Genomic DNA, 17,136 nt, shown 5'->3' on the forward strand with positions numbered 1-17,136 from the left:
GCCGCCTCGCCATGCTCCCGGGGTGGTGCCGAGGAATGTGGCCATCAGCGAACCGAACCAGCCGCGCGGCGGACACCCGGGATGGAGCCGGGACTGACTGCTGCGTCCGCCGACTCCGCAGCCGTTCGCGCAACCCCCTCCCGACCCGGCCGGGCGCAGCGCTGCGCCGCCCTTCCTCCTGCGCGGCGTCCAGCTCGCGCACGAGCCAGCCCTGTCAGCGGCGCCGCCCCCGCCCCTCGCCCGCGGCCGTGCATCACACGCGCGCGCGCCGCGGACGGAGGCCAGCCGGCACTGCCGAATCGATCGCGTCTTATTGGAGCCGGCCGACACCCGATAGCACGTTCAGTGGCTGGATGCAGCGGAGACTGTTGACGCCGGCTGGCGGCGGTTAATGGATGCTGTCCGCGGCGGGGCCGGCCAGCCCTGGCGCAACGGCGCTCCTTTGTGGCCGGGCGGACAGAGCGCGCCGGTAGAGCGGCGTGGCGCGACGCTCGGTAGAGCGGTAGAGTGCCGGCGGACCGGCGGAGGACCGCGGAGAGGCGTGGGGTCCCGGTGGAGCGCCTCGACACTGTGGAGCGGAGCGCGTGGCTGGGTCAAGGCGCCCGAACGTGGCCTTCGCTCTGCCCTGCCCACTCGGTGTGTTAGTGACGTCAGTTGAAGTCTGATCGCAACCAGACCGCTCTAACTAAACGGTGGCCATGTCGCGGCGATGGCGAAAGGGGGGACGTGGGGCGTGCTGACGCGGTAGTACGGTTTTTTATGCCGTCGTCTCTGGTCTGGTCCGGTCCTCCAATGCCTGGCTCCTGGTCACACAGTGCGCCACACACATTTCTTTGTTTACGTGGACCGTATGATCATGTGTAACGCACGTGAAAATCCGGGTCGGGATGAGCCATGTGTAATTTTTCGTTCTGGAGAGTTCTAACGATTCATGAAAAGAAAAACGACGCACACATCGACGTTCTGGGAAAGCTCTAATCGGATTACTGCATGGGACGAGAGACCCGCGAAGCTGGCTCAGTCCTCAAACTCTGCCGTTCCCACCGCCTAGCCGTGGTCAGCTCTGTCCGCTCCTCGTGTATGAAACGACCGCTCAACCGCTTGGAGCGTCTCTCCCGTCCGGCGCTTTCCTGCCCCGTCTCCCCGCCTCCCCATGCTATGCTTCACCCGACGCCGTCCTCGCTCATATTCCTTCAGCAGCGTCCTCTCCTTGTCATTCACTCTGTCGCTTTCCCATGTTTCACGCACCAGCCCAGCTCAGCCCAGCCCAGCACGCACGCTGCGGACACTGCGCTCGTTAGTGACGCCAAAGGCCGTGTGTTTCCGTCCTATCCAGTCCTAGTCATGGCGGCGCGTCCCGGCCCTGATACTTCATTGTAAGCACGGTTGGATTGGGCCCCACTGTCCACCGCCCCGGGCCCGGGCAGCCATGTTTCTCCCAGGAGCGCCGGGAGCACCGCACCATGCAGGCTTTCACACGACTGGAGGGTCCTTTGTTCCCACGCCCCCGGATCCGCCCCGTTTGACCACTGTCGGCGGCGGCTGAGACCGCGACCACATAACGAGGACGGTGAAATCGGTACGGCGGGCGCCTAGCCGGGTGACTCTTCGTCTTGCTGGGAGCGTCTTGTCTCGGCGCAGACCGCTGGTCGGCCGGTGCTCGGTGCGCCCCTGCCTCCGCGCGACCGTCCCTGGACGCGCCCCTGCCGTCGCCGGCCGAGCGTTGCACAACGGCGTGAGTGGTCGGTGAACGAGTCTCCTCCACGGGTGGTGACGCGTCTGCCGTGCCGGCCGGTCAGCGCGCCCGGGCGGGCTCTTGTCTCTCGGCGGCGGCGTGCTCCTCTCGCCGGGCGAGTGCGGCGGGCGCGTGACCGGCCCGGCGCGCTGCAGCCGCTGCAGAGGTGTCCCGCCGTTCCTGGAACGGCCCCTGGCCGGTCGGGGCGTCATGCCGGGACGCGCCCCGCAGCCGCGCGCCGGCGGCCGGCGGCTGGCGCTGGACCTGCCCTCCGCGTGACGGAGCAGCGCCGGAGGAGCTGGCTGCCGGAGCCGGCCCCTCCAGGATGCAGCTCCCGCCCCAGCTGCGAGGTGGCTCCAGCGCCGCTCCAGACGCGGGGCGGCTCCGGCGCCGTGCCTGGGGGCGTGGCGAATGACCCCTGTGCGCCGGGGCCAACAGCCCTCTCAGACGCGCCCGCCACCGCGTCCGCCACCACCGCCGCGTCATCAGCAAGTGCCGCTGTCGGTGCACAGTGTCACGTTTGGCTAACCGGCTCCACGTGCGGTACAGGCGGGGCGCGTCGTGCCATGTTCACAGACAAAGCACCATCGCCATCGAACAGTGAAGAGTACTTCACACCGACGGCTCCATCCGACACACACAACGGTTCAGTCGAAGCGTGGCATTATGGCCACGTACATTGGCAGCACGGTGTTCAGTATTCATGTCATGTTGTTCGCCGTATCACGTTATCCGCACGCGTCGCTGTTATGGCGATGAGGCTCGCTTCACTACCCCCATCCCGCCTTAACTTCTGTTTTCCGTTTGCTAATAAGTTACCCCACCACGAGGTTGCTGTCGGCTATTGCCTTGTCTCGAAGACTGTCTTCCAGCATCTACTTTTCAATTACAAGTTTGTCATTGCGTTTTGTCTGGGCTGAAATGCGAGTGCAAAGTTAGTTTTCATTTGCCGGGATCGGTATGGGCATTAGCAGGCCTTTGAAAGAAGACTCCGTGCAATAATAACCCTTTCAAAGTTGTTCCTTAGGCGCATGTGGCTGTCGGCTTGAAAGGAATGGTGCCTTTTGTTGTAACTTGCAGCTGGTATGTTTTGTTGCAACTTGCAGCTGGTATGTTCGTGTAAGGCGTCCGCCTGATGACGCCGTATCGGCGGCAACTTCGGTCGCGCGCATCGTGTGTTCTGTCACGTCACAGCGACGGTTCGGCCTGTCATGACCATATTTCTGTCACGCGTGCACCGGACACGTGTCATGCTCGAACGATACTTTATCGCAGCACGGCAAGGCTATTCAACCTCCCGGGGCCATTAACTGGTGGCTCCGAAAATGGGGCGGGCGGCACGAGTAACACTGCCGCCGTCCGGCCGGCCGGTGTCTCCGTGTTCTCCTCGTGCCGCGATCTGGCCGGGAGGCTGGGCCGCTGGCAGTTCAGGACAGTTTAGCGCCGCCCCGAACAGTTCAGGACGGGAACTTGACTCTTCACTCCTAACTGAATCAGCCCCTCCCCCGGCCCCGTATTGCCCAGCCCGTATTTTTGGTGCGCTGCCGCCGTTGACTTTGCATAATTTGAGCATTCCTAATCAGGCTGCTCTGGAAGCAGCATAAATCTTAAGGCGGAGGGCATTTTATAGTTCTTTCAATGGCCTCGTGATCAGAAAAAGTTGGAGAATAGGAGGAACGAGAATGCAGTCGGCAATTAGTTTCAACTGTGGAATATCTCATCGTCGTTCTGTTCGTTTGCCGACCCGCTGGGCCCCGGACTGCGGCGCTCAGTTTACCTGTCCAACCGCTGCAGTTGTCTGTCCCGATCAGATATCTGTGGGGTCGCACCAAAATTATTTCGTACGGTATCCGCTGGGAAAGCGCCTTTTGTTTCGACGTCAGGCGCCTATCCATTGTCTGAGCATGAATCATGTTCAGCGGCGTCAACAGCGTGCACAGGTCGGCCGGCACCGGGGGCTCTGTGCGGCGCCGGTGAAAAGGGCCGTGCAAACAGGCTGCAGACCGCCCTGGGGAGCGCCACCACACAGAACAAACACCAGCCGACTGTTGTGTCGTTGGCAAATACGGATCTTTGTCGAATGGGGCGGGTAGTGCCACAGGACTGGTTTCTTACCGGTGATTTTGTCTGAATGCCTCCCCCTCCCCCCCCCCCCCCCACCCCGCCGCTCTCCTGATCTAATGTATCCGGCCACTTCATTCGGGCTGGTGCGAGATGATCTCGCGGTGTCTTGCGTCCGTTTGCGGGCAAACAAGCATAATAATTAATACTGTTTTGTCCGAGGTCACTGGGTCACTGACGCAGGGCTTATCGTGATGACCGCGGGATTGCGGAAACGCAATATCTTTTCGTCGATTCTCTGTCCTGCATTTTTTGTCGGCGTTTCGTGGCTCAATCAGCAACTCTTCAACCCGAGAGTCATACTGGCGTGTCACTATTGCCTTTTTCTCTTGAGGCGCCGCGCTTGCGACGCGGCGCCTCAAGAGAAAAATGCAGGATGCTCTGCGATGCTCTGTCCCTGGAGAGACGAGCAAGCGGCCAGCTTCTAGTTCCTGGTTGAGCAGCACTGCAACTACTTAAGTGCACTCTTTCCATCGATTTCAGTTCTCGATGCCCGGCTTCCGCTAGATTTCCGAGTTGGACGCCGCGGCCCCCACCGCCTTGAGCCGTGCGTCGGCGCGCTCTTGGCCCTCTCCACGTGCCGCATCGCGGCGACGCCGCACGTGCCGGTGTGCCGGCAGCGGCCGCTGGCCTTGTCGCCAGCTGTCGGCCGATCTTTGTGCGCCGCTCGTGCAGGCGGTGCCGCTGCACTGGCTACCACCTGCCGCCCCGGCCCGGCCCGGTCCGCTCCAGCCTGGCGTGGCCTGGGTCGAGCCCGGCCCAAGCCGGGCCCGAGATCGGCCCGAGCTCGGGCCGAGCCCGGCCCTAGTTCGGGCCAAGCCCGACCCGATCCCAGTCCGGGCCTAGCTTAGGTCCGGTCCACTCCTGGCCCACTCTGACCTGGCCCGAGCCCGCTGCGTGACCGTGCACCGCCACTGCCGCCCACGCGCCCGCACGCCGGCCGGGCTCTTGGTGCGGCCGTGGGGTGAGGCGCGCCGCTGGGTTGCAGCGGCGGCGACGATGGCGTACGCGGCGCGCCAGCGCCTGCCGGCGGCGGCGGCGGCGGCGGCGTACGCGGCCATGCATCGAGGCGGTTGCGCAAGGCCGCGTCGTACGGACGGGCCGGCGAGCCGCACGCCCGAGCTTTCACCGTGGCCCGCCGGTCACGACCGGGCGTGGGCCCGCCGAGCGGGTCCGAGCCGGGCATATGCCCGGTCACGCGTCATGCAGTCGTGCCGCGGCCTGCTGACTCGATGCATGACGTCTGATGCGTATCGCACGCCGTCTGGAGCAGGGCGCTCGTGCCTCATGGCTATCAGGGGGTGGCGTTTTGGCCCGCTTCTCATTGTGGCCTAAGAACTCTCAGGTCACCGTCACCTCCAGCACCATCGGGCTGTGGTGCTGGGCGGCGGATCAGGAATGTAACCACTCTGCAGGGCGCTGTCGCCTGGCCGCGGGTCTACCCCGCGAGACGTGTTAACCTGGCGCGGACGCCGTGTTGGCCTATATTAGCCCCCCCCCCCCCCCCGGCCCTGAGGTGGGCCGAGCCTTGCACTGACAGGCGTCGGGCCTTGGCCCTGCTGCTCTGCGGGGTGCAGCCTCAGCCTTCAGCGGCGCCGTCCACCCTAGCACGTCACGAGCTTCCACGGCACCGTCGGCGGCAGCACACCGCTCGTAGAGCCCGCGCCTGGACGAGCCCTCCAGAGCACATGCTGTCGGCCCAGCCTGGCGCCACCTGGCCCGCCCGCCGGGATCCCGCTTCAGAGCCTTCGTTGCTAATTGCCGACCTGATATTTTCATCCGCGGCTGAATCGCCATCATTCAAGTCGTGCAAACAAATGGCCGGGCGAGGCGATAACGCTGGCGGCTGGCGGCGCGCCAGCGACTGCCGCCACGCCGCGTGACCCGGACCCAGAGGCGGTGCTCGGGTCCAGGGACGGTGCTCGGGTCCAGAGACGGTGCTCGGGTCCGGGAACGGTGCTCGGGTCCAGGGACGGTGCTCGGGTCCAGAGGCGGTGCTCGGTTCCAGAGACAGTGCTCGGGTCCAGAGGTGGTCCCGGCTGCCGAGGCAGTCTCCGGGTCCAGAGGCTATCTCCAGGTTGAGAGGCGGTCTTTGAGTTCGGATGCGGTTGTCGGGCTTGAATTCGGCCCCCAAGTGGTACCCGGGCCCAGCGAAGGACTCTGGTCCAGAGGCGGTGCCGGGGGCAGGGACCTTCCGCGAGTCTAGCGAAGGACTGCACCCTCTTCCCCCTTTCCTCCCTCTTCCACCCTCTTCCACCCTATTCACGCCTCTCCCACCCTCTCCAACCTCTGCCACCATCTTCCACCCCTCCACTCTCTTCCAGCCCGCCGGCTGAACGCGTCCTTGTCTGAATTTGAATTTGAGGAGGGGACGGCGCGACCTCTGACGTCAAAGTCCAGAAGTGTCAAGCGCTGGGTTAAATCGGGATGACCGCGACGACGCGCCAACTGTTGTCTCCTGTTGACTCCTCCCGTCTCCTGTCCTCCTGTCTCCTGGCTGTTGTCTGCGTCGGCCGCGCAAGTAACGTCTCATTATGGGTCATCGTGAAGTGGGGCTGTTTTAGAGCGGTTTGTCTGCGATAAAAGTCAGTAGCTGGTTGTTATAGCGGGGGGCGCGACCCAAATAGCGTCAGGTGACGTCATAGACTTAACAACGGATTTCAGGCCGCTTGGCTGTTAGCTTCTCGACAAATGTCTATCCTTCTGCGACGTTTCGCTTTGGGTCGTTAGCCATCTGGCGGCCACGAAACTTGAGAGGCGAGCTTTCCGGTGCCGCCAAATTACGAATGCGGCGCACGGGCCGTATGCAGCCTAGGGGCTGCGGCACGGCGCGTTGGCTCCTTGTGCTCGCTGCTCCTCTTTTCTTCCTCTTTCGCGACACAATAAGAGGCCCTCGCGTGTTCTCTCTCCCCCTTGTTTCAAGCTTGGCCGAACTTCTGCACGAAGATGGGTAGTGTTTTCAGCGAGGAATTATTAAAGTACCGAAATTGAAATTTTCCACCCGACTGCCGCGGCGGCGGGGCGAACCGGGTTCGGAATAAGATCTCAGAGCAGTGGCGGCCCGTCTTGGGTGCGGCGCACGATGACGAGATGCCGCGCTCTCCTCAGCGACGCCGAGTTTGTCTCCTCAGCACTCCGGAGTTGGCAGAGCCTTGGCACTAATGACGCGGTGCGGCGTTCACTGCGCATCCAGCGTCGGATCACGGGACCGGCGAGGAATGAGGCGCTGGCGGGCCGGGGATTGGTGGTCAACAAGACGGTGGCAACAGTAATCTGATAAGACTTCGGCCGTCCGGCGGGCGTTGGGCCGGCCTGAGCGCCGCTGTCTTGCGTGTTTTCATACACTTCTCGCCGCTCTCAGTGTGACGGCTCGTTTATGATTGGCGTGCATCGTTTAAGTGCCGTCTAATCCATCCCGCGGATGCAGCTTGCTCACACAGTTAAGTGCACCCACGTCTCATATTTCATATGCTGTATATGCTCCGCGTCCAGGTTCCCGCGCAGCACTTCAGGTATTCCCGAGGAGAGGCGTAGCCCGGCGTCTCCATTCTTAGAGCAAATTGTAGCGGTGCAATTACCGCATTCCCTGTACGCCAGACGTGTTCACAGCGGAGAATGTCAGGGCCAGCGAGTTAGCACCGTGCTGCACCGCAAAAAAACAGCTGGCGGCGAGGCAGACCGCGCTACATTAAGAGCTTTACGACTCTTACCCAATCCAGCTGTTTTGGCGAGCATTTCACCGATGATGTTTTTGTTTACCAAGCTCGTTAATTAGGTGCTTTAGAGCGGAGCGGATCATTTTGATAGCCCCGCCGTCTCTAATTATCTCGGCGGAGTGAGCGGCGCAGGCCGATGCGGTGCCGCCGCGCTGGGCCCGGCGCCGTCGGGGGCGCCGGAGCCGCCTCCTCCCACGGCCGCCGCTCCGCCACCGCCGCCACTCCCACGCCGTGTTTGGCGACACGGGATCGGACGCGGTACGGCGCGGCGTGTCGCGCGCCGCGGCTGTCGCGCGTGTAGCGCAGCTGGCGGCGAGAGCGACGCGCCGGACAGCGGCCGCCGGCCTCTCGGTCTCGGCGCGGGAGCCGGCCGCCGCAGCCGACCGGAACGGCTCGGCGAGCGCGGCCGCCGCGGCCCGGAGAGCCCCCGAGCCTCGGTCGGGGCCCAGGGAGCTCCCGGGCCTCGGCTACTGGCCTCGGACCGGCCCGACCCCGGGGTCAAGATGTCGCCGGCGGAGGAGCGCCCGGCAGCCCCCGGGGGTGGCTAACATTCTCAGCCCGTGGGGATCGCTGGATGGAGGCGGTGTGGGGGGGGAGGGGGGGGGGTACGCCCGGATGACGTCACAGGGTGGCTGCCTGGTGTTGGCCCAGTGGCGACGGCGGTGGTCGTGGTCCATTGCTGCTTGCGTTACGGTGTGGGTTGGGGGGTCCGCGTTGCTGGGGTCGTGGTGACAGCTCGACCGCCCAGTGGTCTTCTCGTGGTGGCGACAGGCTGGTGGTTAACTTTGCGTCGAAAGTTGTTCCCGAGAAATCAAACATCACTTGTCAAGAGTTGCGCCTGAAGTCATTGACAAAAGTGCTTCTCTCGAAAATAAGCCGTTTACCGCCACTCGGCTGCCCTGCACCAATCTTGTGCTGACATCGCGGGCTCACTCACTCGGAGGCATTTCACTATCCTACTTTGTTCGGAAGTCACCTGTCCAAAACTGTGACTGCTTGTCGAGGGTTTCTTTGGTGTGGCCGGGCCTGTCCACGCCTGACGGGCGATGACGGCCGCTGATGCGAGCGTGGCAGCCGCGGCAGTGGCGCCATGCGGTGAAACATGGCTCAAGATTTCTGCCTGGGCCGCAGTATTACGATGAAAGTAGGCTCCTTCCCCCGCATATTCCTGCCCTAAGACGCCATGCTGAAGTCCGGAAGTATCAGTGGCGCTTAAGTTCCTCCAAATGCGGGGGGAGTTCCGCTCGCGAGGTCCATCCTCTCGTCGCACGCGGCGGTCGTCGCCTGGTGGCGAAACCAGGAACTAACTCCCGCCATCCGATGGCGGTCGTCCTGCGCGCGACTTCAGCCAGCGCCTTAAGCTCTGGCGCGTGTGCAGCGACAGCGTCACCGGCTCGTATCCGGCCCGTGCCTGGAGCCGCCGCTGTATATGGAGAGGAGCCTTGGAGCGGCGACCGCAGCCCCCGCCCCCGCCCCCGCCCCCGCCCGTGTCCAGGCCGGCCGAGGCCCCGCGGCGGGCTTGATGGATGACCGGGCTTTGTCGCCACCCAAACAGCCATTCGCACCGGTAAGGTGCGGCTACACTCGGCGATTCGCGGCGTCCAAACACTCGGTCCGATCCGCAGCGGACTCGCTCGTGCTGTCCGCGCTCAGCTGTCCGTCGGTCGCGGGTCTAATATGACGTGGCATTTTGGCGGTGCCAAGCAGTCAGCGGCACCGGTGATGTCACGATTTCATTAATCGGCCTTGCGTTCCCTTCCTAAATACGTACTTATAACACGCCACGTTGTACAGCAGCTGGACAGCTGCAGGAAGTGGGACCGGAATGCAAATTACGGAGAGCAATCAGCGACTGGTGTCCGCTGTAAGCGGTAAAACTGCCATCATCATTAAGGTGGTGCGCCCGCCGAACGAGATCAAGTCCTGTAATCTAAAGTTTGCTTCATATGTCATCGGCCAATGCTGGAATCCGTGCTTTTCGGGTGTATTCGCGGGGGTTTGCAATTTCGGGAGACACCTGCTATTAACGCTGATGAACGCGCACAAAGACGACGCCAGGGAGCGCTGAGCAAGATGGGCCGGCCGTTCGGGAGGCGTTGACATGCCTCCTCCCGGGACCCGATGTGGGTGTGACGCGCCCACCACCTCACTTCCATCCGCCACCGAGAGGAGTCACCATACCCACTGGGTGACCATCCTGAGCGCGCCTCTTGCTCACTACACCACCGAGAGGAGTCACCACACCCACTGGGTGACCATCCTGAGCGCGCCTCCTCCTCACTCCACCAACGAGGGGAGCCGACAACGCCCTTCCTGCGACCTTCCTGTGTGCGCCCCTGCCGCCGCCCTGCTGTCGTTAACGACGCGGCGCCGCCGTCCCGCTGCCGTTAACGACGGCGACTCTGACGGCGGGCCGCTCAGCGCTGCCGCTGCCCAGCCGATTACGGAGCGGCGGACAGTCACCTGCGCGACCGCGCCGGGCCGCCGCCGGGCACGTGCCGCACCATCGACCGCTGTGAGAACGCCGGCGCCGGCCACGCGGGCCCCATCCCGAGGTGTCCGGTTCGACAATGGGCGCTGAACGGCCGCCGTCAATCAATAGCCGGCGTGGTGCCGCCGCCGCGCGGCGCCGGCAATGTCGCGTGAAATGCTGCGACCGGTGAGCGGAGCGGGCGGCGGCGGCCGCGGGCGGTCCTGGCGGGCGATGCTCTCCAGCGGCCGACGCCCAGCGGCCGGCTGGGTCGCAGCCGCTCCGGTGTCGGCCTGAGGCCGCTGTAGGTGCGCTCCCGACGGCGAGCGAGAGGCCCGCCGCCGGCTCCTGGGTCACCGATGTGCCGAGGCCGCACGAGCTGGCGCTGCTGCTGTCAACCGTCAGCCCGCCGAGTTCTTGCTGGCGGCCTCAGCCTGGCGTTCTGGCCGTGGCCGGGATGGCGACGGGACGCCTTTGCGCGAGCGGAGCGGCGTCGTCGTCACGTCGGGGCCTCCAGGCCTGCGACTCGCACACTGGCGGCGTCTTGACACCTTTCGCGCCGTTTCTCCGCAAGAGATCCGAGTGGAAGCGACGGTCGCTGAGTGGGCACTCCTCGCGTCCGTCTGTCCGGACAGCCATGACGGGGCCGGGCCGGACGGCGAGCGGCCGCCGCGGGTCGCCGGCGCTGCGGCGGCGCGGTCGGCACGTCCATTACGGCCAGCACGCGCGGCCCACCGCCGCCGGAAGCGACGCCACCCGGTGTGACCAGCCGCGCGCGCCGCCGGCTAAACATAGCCGGCGGCATGGGCGGGGATCAGAGGAGACGGAGACGGGGACGGAGGGGGAGGGCCGCCGTTGGCTTTCGGCGAGGTCTCGTCATGCGCTTCCCGCTGTTTGCAGTGGGTGAGACCCGCTGTTCGGAGTGGGTGAGACTTGTCCAGCAACCCGGCGAGCGGCCAGGCCAGCGACCCTGACCTCGCTGTCCTGTCCTGTCCTGTCCTGCCATGCCATGCCATGCCATGCCCTTCCCTGCCCTGTCCTGCCATGCCATGCCATGCCATGCCTCCCTGCCCTGCCCTGCCCTGCCCTGCCCTGCCCTGCCCTGCCCTGCCCTGCTCTGCTCTGCTCTGCTCTGTCCTGTCCTGTCCTTTACTGCCCTGCCCTGCCCTGCCCTGCCCTGCCCTGCCCTGCCCTGCCCTGCCCTGCCCTGCCCTGTCCTGTCCTGTCCTGTCCTGTCCTGTCCTGTCCTGTCCTGTCTGTCCTGCCCTGTCCTGTCCTGATCTGTCCTGTCCTTGTCCTGCCCTGTCCTGTCCTGTCCTGTCCCGCACTCGCGCCGGTCGTGCCCGGCCGGTGCGGCCCCGTCTCGCGGCAGGGCGCCGCCTGGACCGCCCGCGGCCGTGTGGCCCGGCAGCTGGGCGTCGTCGGACCATTCATGGCCACACGCTCCATTGCGCCGTGACGTCACCCCCCGCCCCTCCCCGCCGCCGGGTGGGGTCTGCACGCGCCGCGGCGGTCCGGGCGCCGTGCGAGAGGGCGCCGCTCAATACGACCGCCGCACCGCCAGATACGACGGCCCATGTTGACTCCGGGCGCGGCACCGTGGCGCCAGTGCACGGCCGCTTGGGTGTGGGGGCGTGCTCGAGACTGCGGCCGGCGCTACGTCCGGGACTGCGTCCGAGACCGGTGCGGGGGCCGTGCCCGCGGCCGCACCCGAAGCCGTAATCCGGACCCCGGTGTCGGATCTGGCAGTGCGGCATCGGGCTGTGCCTGCACGACCGCGGCGTCCACAGTACAGCGTTGTCGCGCGTGCTTAGCCGCGCACGACCGCCGCAAGAAGCACGAACCGTGGCGCAGTGTGTGCACAGGCGATGCCGTGCGTTGATGCTTGTTTCACGCACGACGATGTCGGCGGCGGGTCGGTAGTGCGCCACGCGGCGGGTCGCGCCGGGTTCGGATCCGTCCGCGTACGCAGGTCCGTTGGGAACGCGTCGTATACGGGCCTGTCGTATCTACGACACACGGCGCCCCTCGCGTGACCTGTCGCTGCCGCGCCGGGCGTGTGCGCTGCCACCCTGATCTATCGCAGTTCACGGGCCCAATTGGTATTTCGTCTGGTCTGCCGCAAACTGGGTCAGGCCCGCCTGGCCCGTCGCAGAGTGCACAGACCCGCCGGGTCTGTCGCAGAGTGCACAGACCCGCCTGGCCGTCGCAGAGTGCACGACCCCTCCCAGGATGACGCAGGGGTCGGTCACGCGTCGTCGCGCCGGCGGCCGGCGGGCCTCCTCGGCCGTGCCGTCGGCGGCCCCGCGGCGCCGCGTCGACCATTGTCTGACCCCTCTCCCCGGCCGACTTCCTGTCATGACATCCGCCGCAGTGAGGCCAGGTGGGTCGTTTTTGCGGCGGAGTTTAGCCGGCCACTCGCGTAACACGCGGCTTTTGTGGCGCTCTCGGGGGGGGGGGGGGGGGGGCGTCGACGGGCCCTGCTGTGCGGCTTCCCGGCGTTGTATCAGTTACGGAACTTGTCGCCGCGGCCGGCGATTTCATGGGAGAGGCGTCGCGAGCTGGGTGCAGCTCATTTCCGGTCGAGCACGGATAGCCGCTAAAACTAGTTGAAGAATGGACTGACGCCGGTATCCTCTCGTTACGGTGGACGTTACTCAGACCATCATCAAATTTGTAGAAGCGACATCTTAGTGCTCGGCGGTATTTGAGGCATATCGATCTGGCATTCGGCGAACGGGGCTGAAGTTAATGACAGGCATCGCCATCGAGCCGGGGAACGCGAACGCCTTTGACGCGGGGCCGCTCGTGCTCCCGGGCGGGCCCAATTTAACGAGCTCCCGCAAGCTGCGCGACGCTCATGAAGATTTCTGGCAGAACCAGCCTTAGCGCATTGATTCGCGACTCTCAGGCCATAGAGCACGCGCCAGAACCGCTTTCTAGATGGACGGGCTGGGGACTTCCAGCAGCGCGGCACCCCGGCGTCCTACGCTGAGCGCGCCGCTCTGACCTGTGTGCGTCAGAGGTCAGAACGTCAGGTCGGGTCGGGCCAGAGGCGACTCTCGCGGCTGGCACCGGCCGTGTCCGCGTGTGGGTCTGTTGCGGGCTTGACGCGGAGCCGGGGATGGGAGAAATCCGAGCCCGCCTAGCCCACGGGGCGCAGGTCCAACGTACCGGCTGCCGATGGAGGGGGACCAAGACACTAGGCTCCAAGACTGCCGAGCACGGCGACGGCGCGCCCACGGAAAGGGGAGGGGTAGTCCCAATTACTGCTGCAAACGGGGCACTCGATGTATGTGGGATGTGACGGAGGTTTGAGCCAAACAGAGCAGCTTTAGAAAGCCTGGGCAGAGGACATAACGTACCACAATAACCTGCTCGCAAGAGATAATTTGTGCCAGTCCGTTGTGGTTTTCAAATCACCAGTCGCACTTAACCATTTTGGTAACGTCCTACCGGTGTGGTTTCCAAATCGCCAGTCGCACTTAACCATTTAGGTAACGTCCTTTTCAGTATCTGTGGCTGTGTTCTGAAATATCAACCGAATGAGATAGTCAAAGATGATGCAGAAACTTCCCAGGAAGTCCGAAAACGCTGTGTTCATCTCGGATTGAATTAATGGTGCTCGGGTTTGAAAATGTTTTATTTAGGCTAGTCAGTTTTGTGTAATCTAGTGCTTCTAGCTAAGTCATAGAACCGTGTTAAACAATGCATGTTCGCAGATCTGCTTCGCAAGTGGTGATTACTAATGACATGTCAAGGACGTGATTCAACAATGCAGTACTTGGCTTGCACATAGCATATCTGCGAACTATGTGAATAGAGGTTCATGAGCCAAAGGGCTGCGGTCAACTCTCGTGTAAATCTTATGGATAGGTACAATAGGCCTGTTATATTCTGCTTAGCTGTTAACTTTCTAGGCCATAGTGCTCCGGTGATACGCAATGAGGTGAACTAGAGCCATAGAACAATACGCGCTGTTCTCCTTTTTAGGGGCTTTGGCTTTGTCACCTACAGCGATCCAGCTAGCGTAGACAAAGTATTAGCGAGCGGCTCACACGAACTAGACGGCAAAAAGGTACGGACTCCTAGCTTTTCTCCGTGTTGTGTCTGTCCAGTCCTGGTCGGCTTGTGGCTGTCTGGTTCTGTGCCGTGGTGGCGGTGGCGGCGGTGGTGGGCTGGTGTTGGTGTGCATCCTTCGCTTAGTTCGGTAGAAGTAGTGCCATCGGGTGGTGCTGGTGCTATCGTGGTCGCATGAGAAAAGCCACTGGTTAGTTGTTAAGCCGTGGATGCGTCTCACGGCCCCGTCGCCTCGTCGTAACGTCTGTCGTTACCGTCGCTTTCGACTGCATGCGCCGGCCGCCACTTACTTCGTGTGACCCTTGTTTTGTTTCAGTTGGGCTTTGATGCGGTCGCCGCTTCTCACATGCCCGTTTGTGTGCTGGTTTTTTGTGTGTGTTTGAGGTCCGTGTGTACGATGCCGTTGACGACAGGCGCCGCCCAGATCGTGTTTGCCGCTGCGAAATAAGGCTTGACTGCTGTTGTCGGTGTTGGCGATCATATCGCCGAAGCCTGCTGTGTACCATGCTGCTCAGGCGGTCGCTGCCGCTGTTGTGTATGCTCGACTTGGTGTCAGTGCAGGCCCGCAATACGACTGTTGCTGCCGCCTGCATGCTTGCAATCATCACGCCGTTTGAAGTCCGTTTACACCGGTGTATCCCAGTAACGTGTGCGCGCACGTGTAATGCGCGCCGCTTGATGACGTCACCGTCCTCCGCGGTCAGGTCACCGCTCGCAGAGTCGTGTTGCCACGCGGGGCCGCTGAGTGGGTGACGAATGCAGCCGCTCGTGCGCATGCGCGTGCTGCGCACTGCTCCCTTGTGTGACTGTTGATGTGTATCTGCGCGCCGCCCCCCTCCCCCTCCCCCTCCCCCCCCCCCCCCCCCAGCAGGACCTGGCCGGCAGCCGCCCGCTCTGGTAATGACGACAAAACGGCCCGACACCCCCATCCATCTGCGAGCACCTGTCGCGCGCGACCCACCTGAATAATGCGACGCGTGCGGGCGATGTTCATGCGCGGCGCGTGTCGCCATCGCCCCTCGAGGGGGGGGGGGGAGGGGCGTGCCTGGGCGCGGTCTCGATGACCGCTGACGTATCTGTCCGCGTGATGCCGTCAGCATCGATAAATTCGCCCGTCCAACTGGGCTGCAATAGCGGGGCGATATTGTATAAATTTGTCGGCCGGCCATCGGCAGCGACCGACGGCGCATCCGTGACTCGTCCCCATCCCCGCCGGGGCCGCGGGCTGTTCGCGCTGCCGCAGCGGCGCGCTCAAGAGCCCCGGACAGCGATCGGTTCCGGGAACAAGGTGATGAGCGGAGCCCGTTCTCCACGGCGGCCGGTCCCGTACAGGGGCCGGGGCTGCAGCTGTGGGCACCCCCAGCCGCCCCAGCCGCCCCAGCCGGCCGTAGCTATCCCCAATAGTGACGTAACGCTGTCAGCTGTACTGAGTGGTCCCCGGCTGCCCCTAGCAGCTCCCAGCTTTTTGTTATCGCATGGACTGTAGCCGGTACCCGGCTGGGCCCAGATGTGCTCAGTTGTCACCAGGTATGGCCAGCTGGCTAAATATGTGCCTCAAGCACTCCCCATATGTTCCAGCTGCCCGTAGCCAGACGCAGCCGCGTCCTGCTGTCCACAGTTCCATTGATGTGTTCAGTATTCTCCAGTCAGCTGCCCTGGCTGTTCTCAGCTGTCTTCGTCTGCTCCCCCCCCCCCCCCGCTCCCAGGAACTCACACATGTTTCCAGCTGCCCCAGTTATCCCTCTTGTTCCGAGTTATCTTTTGAAACTGCAATGGGCATTCTGCTCTGAGCGAAATTCCCCCATAATAGCGTAAATAAAAACAATTTGGACAAAAATGTGCTACAAGAGTTAAGACAATTCTTTGCAACTTCTTATATAGTCAACTAAACAGAAGTTGTTTGTTACGCCCAATTCATTAACATTCATTAACACTGAACGATTCGCGGGCCCGTAAGGCCGGCACTACAGCGTCGCATGACATAGACCTGGCTTACTTGGTCACTGGCAACGGTTGGGTCAATGGGCGCCTTCCGAAAAACACTACAATGACTCCAAATGACTCACTTCGCTCAGGACGACGCGTATGCCCTGAGGCGAAATCATCCGACCTGCATTACCTTGATAAGCCCGTGTAAATGGATCAAATGCGCTTCGAAAAGATGAAGCGTAAACCCATATGCCAACAGCCCGCTGGTTTCAGCGCCTGTGTGCTCGGCGCTCGGTTCGCAGAGTCGCGCCGTTTGTGGTTAGCCCGCGCTAATACGTGAGCAGTGCACTGGCATGCGCGGTGTTCAAGGCGCAGTCCGATGAGGTAACTGCAGAGGATATCATGGAGAGTAGCACGGGGGGGGGGGGGAGAGCGGAAAAAAGGGAAAGGTCAAATGACGTTCCTGGGATAGCAGGGGTGGCACCACCAACTTTTTCAGGGAGTAAGCACATCTAGATGTCTCCCGAACAGGTGTGAGCCTCTTATCGTAACCTCTATCCAGAGAGTCCCGTGGGATTTCGTAGAGGGCCTCTAGGCTTACATATATACTTGGGTGAATCCTGTCCGTGCCTGGTGGTGCCCCTGGTCTTTGTACTGGAGGACTTACCAGGCTGGCTTCCTGTGTTTTGTCTCACGAGACCCGCTATTCATCCGTCCCTGTAGCGTCTGAGACCTCCCGCTGACCAACGGGACCAAACGCTAGCCGTCTATGACCTCTCACGGGTCAGATGTAGTCTCAGCATGCCTCAAGGATCTTCCTTTCGATTTGATTGATGGTTTCGTCTCGGTGATTTGGGGCCTCTTGTCGGCATGATGGGGCCTCCTGAAATTTCAATGGGGGGAATATGTCTGCACCTCCTGACGAATGGCAGGGCGGCGCGGGCTGGCACGCCATGCTCATCAGCAGCGAAGCCCTCTGAACGACCAATCAAACGACTGTTAACAAATAACCGGGATTGGTCGAACTTGGCGGCTTCAAAAAATACCTCCCTGTTATTGGTTCACGGTAATGATCGGTGACGTCA

The 17,136-nt window shown here is 62.9% G+C and overlaps 1 protein-coding gene across 1 annotated transcript in view; it reads left to right on the top strand.

The window, feature by feature from the left end:
- Positions 1–14,120, top strand: part of LOC119114710 (RNA-binding protein Musashi homolog Rbp6) — a gene marked incomplete at its 3' end in the record, with an annotated part of 39,490 nt that extends 25,370 nt beyond the window's left edge. The window contains exon 4 of the mRNA XM_037238726.1: positions 14,036–14,120. Within this exon, the coding sequence (XP_037094621.1) occupies positions 14,036–14,120 (85 nt within the window). The remainder of the gene's footprint in view (positions 1–14,035) is intronic.
- Positions 14,121–17,136: the final 3,016 nt, after the last annotated feature.

Source organism: Pollicipes pollicipes, unplaced genomic scaffold (genome assembly GCF_011947565.3).
Source record: "Pollicipes pollicipes isolate AB1234 unplaced genomic scaffold, Ppol_2.1 Scaffold_3002;HRSCAF=3523_pilon_pilon_pilon, whole genome shotgun sequence".
NCBI lineage: Eukaryota > Metazoa > Arthropoda > Thecostraca > Pollicipedomorpha > Pollicipedidae > Pollicipes > Pollicipes pollicipes.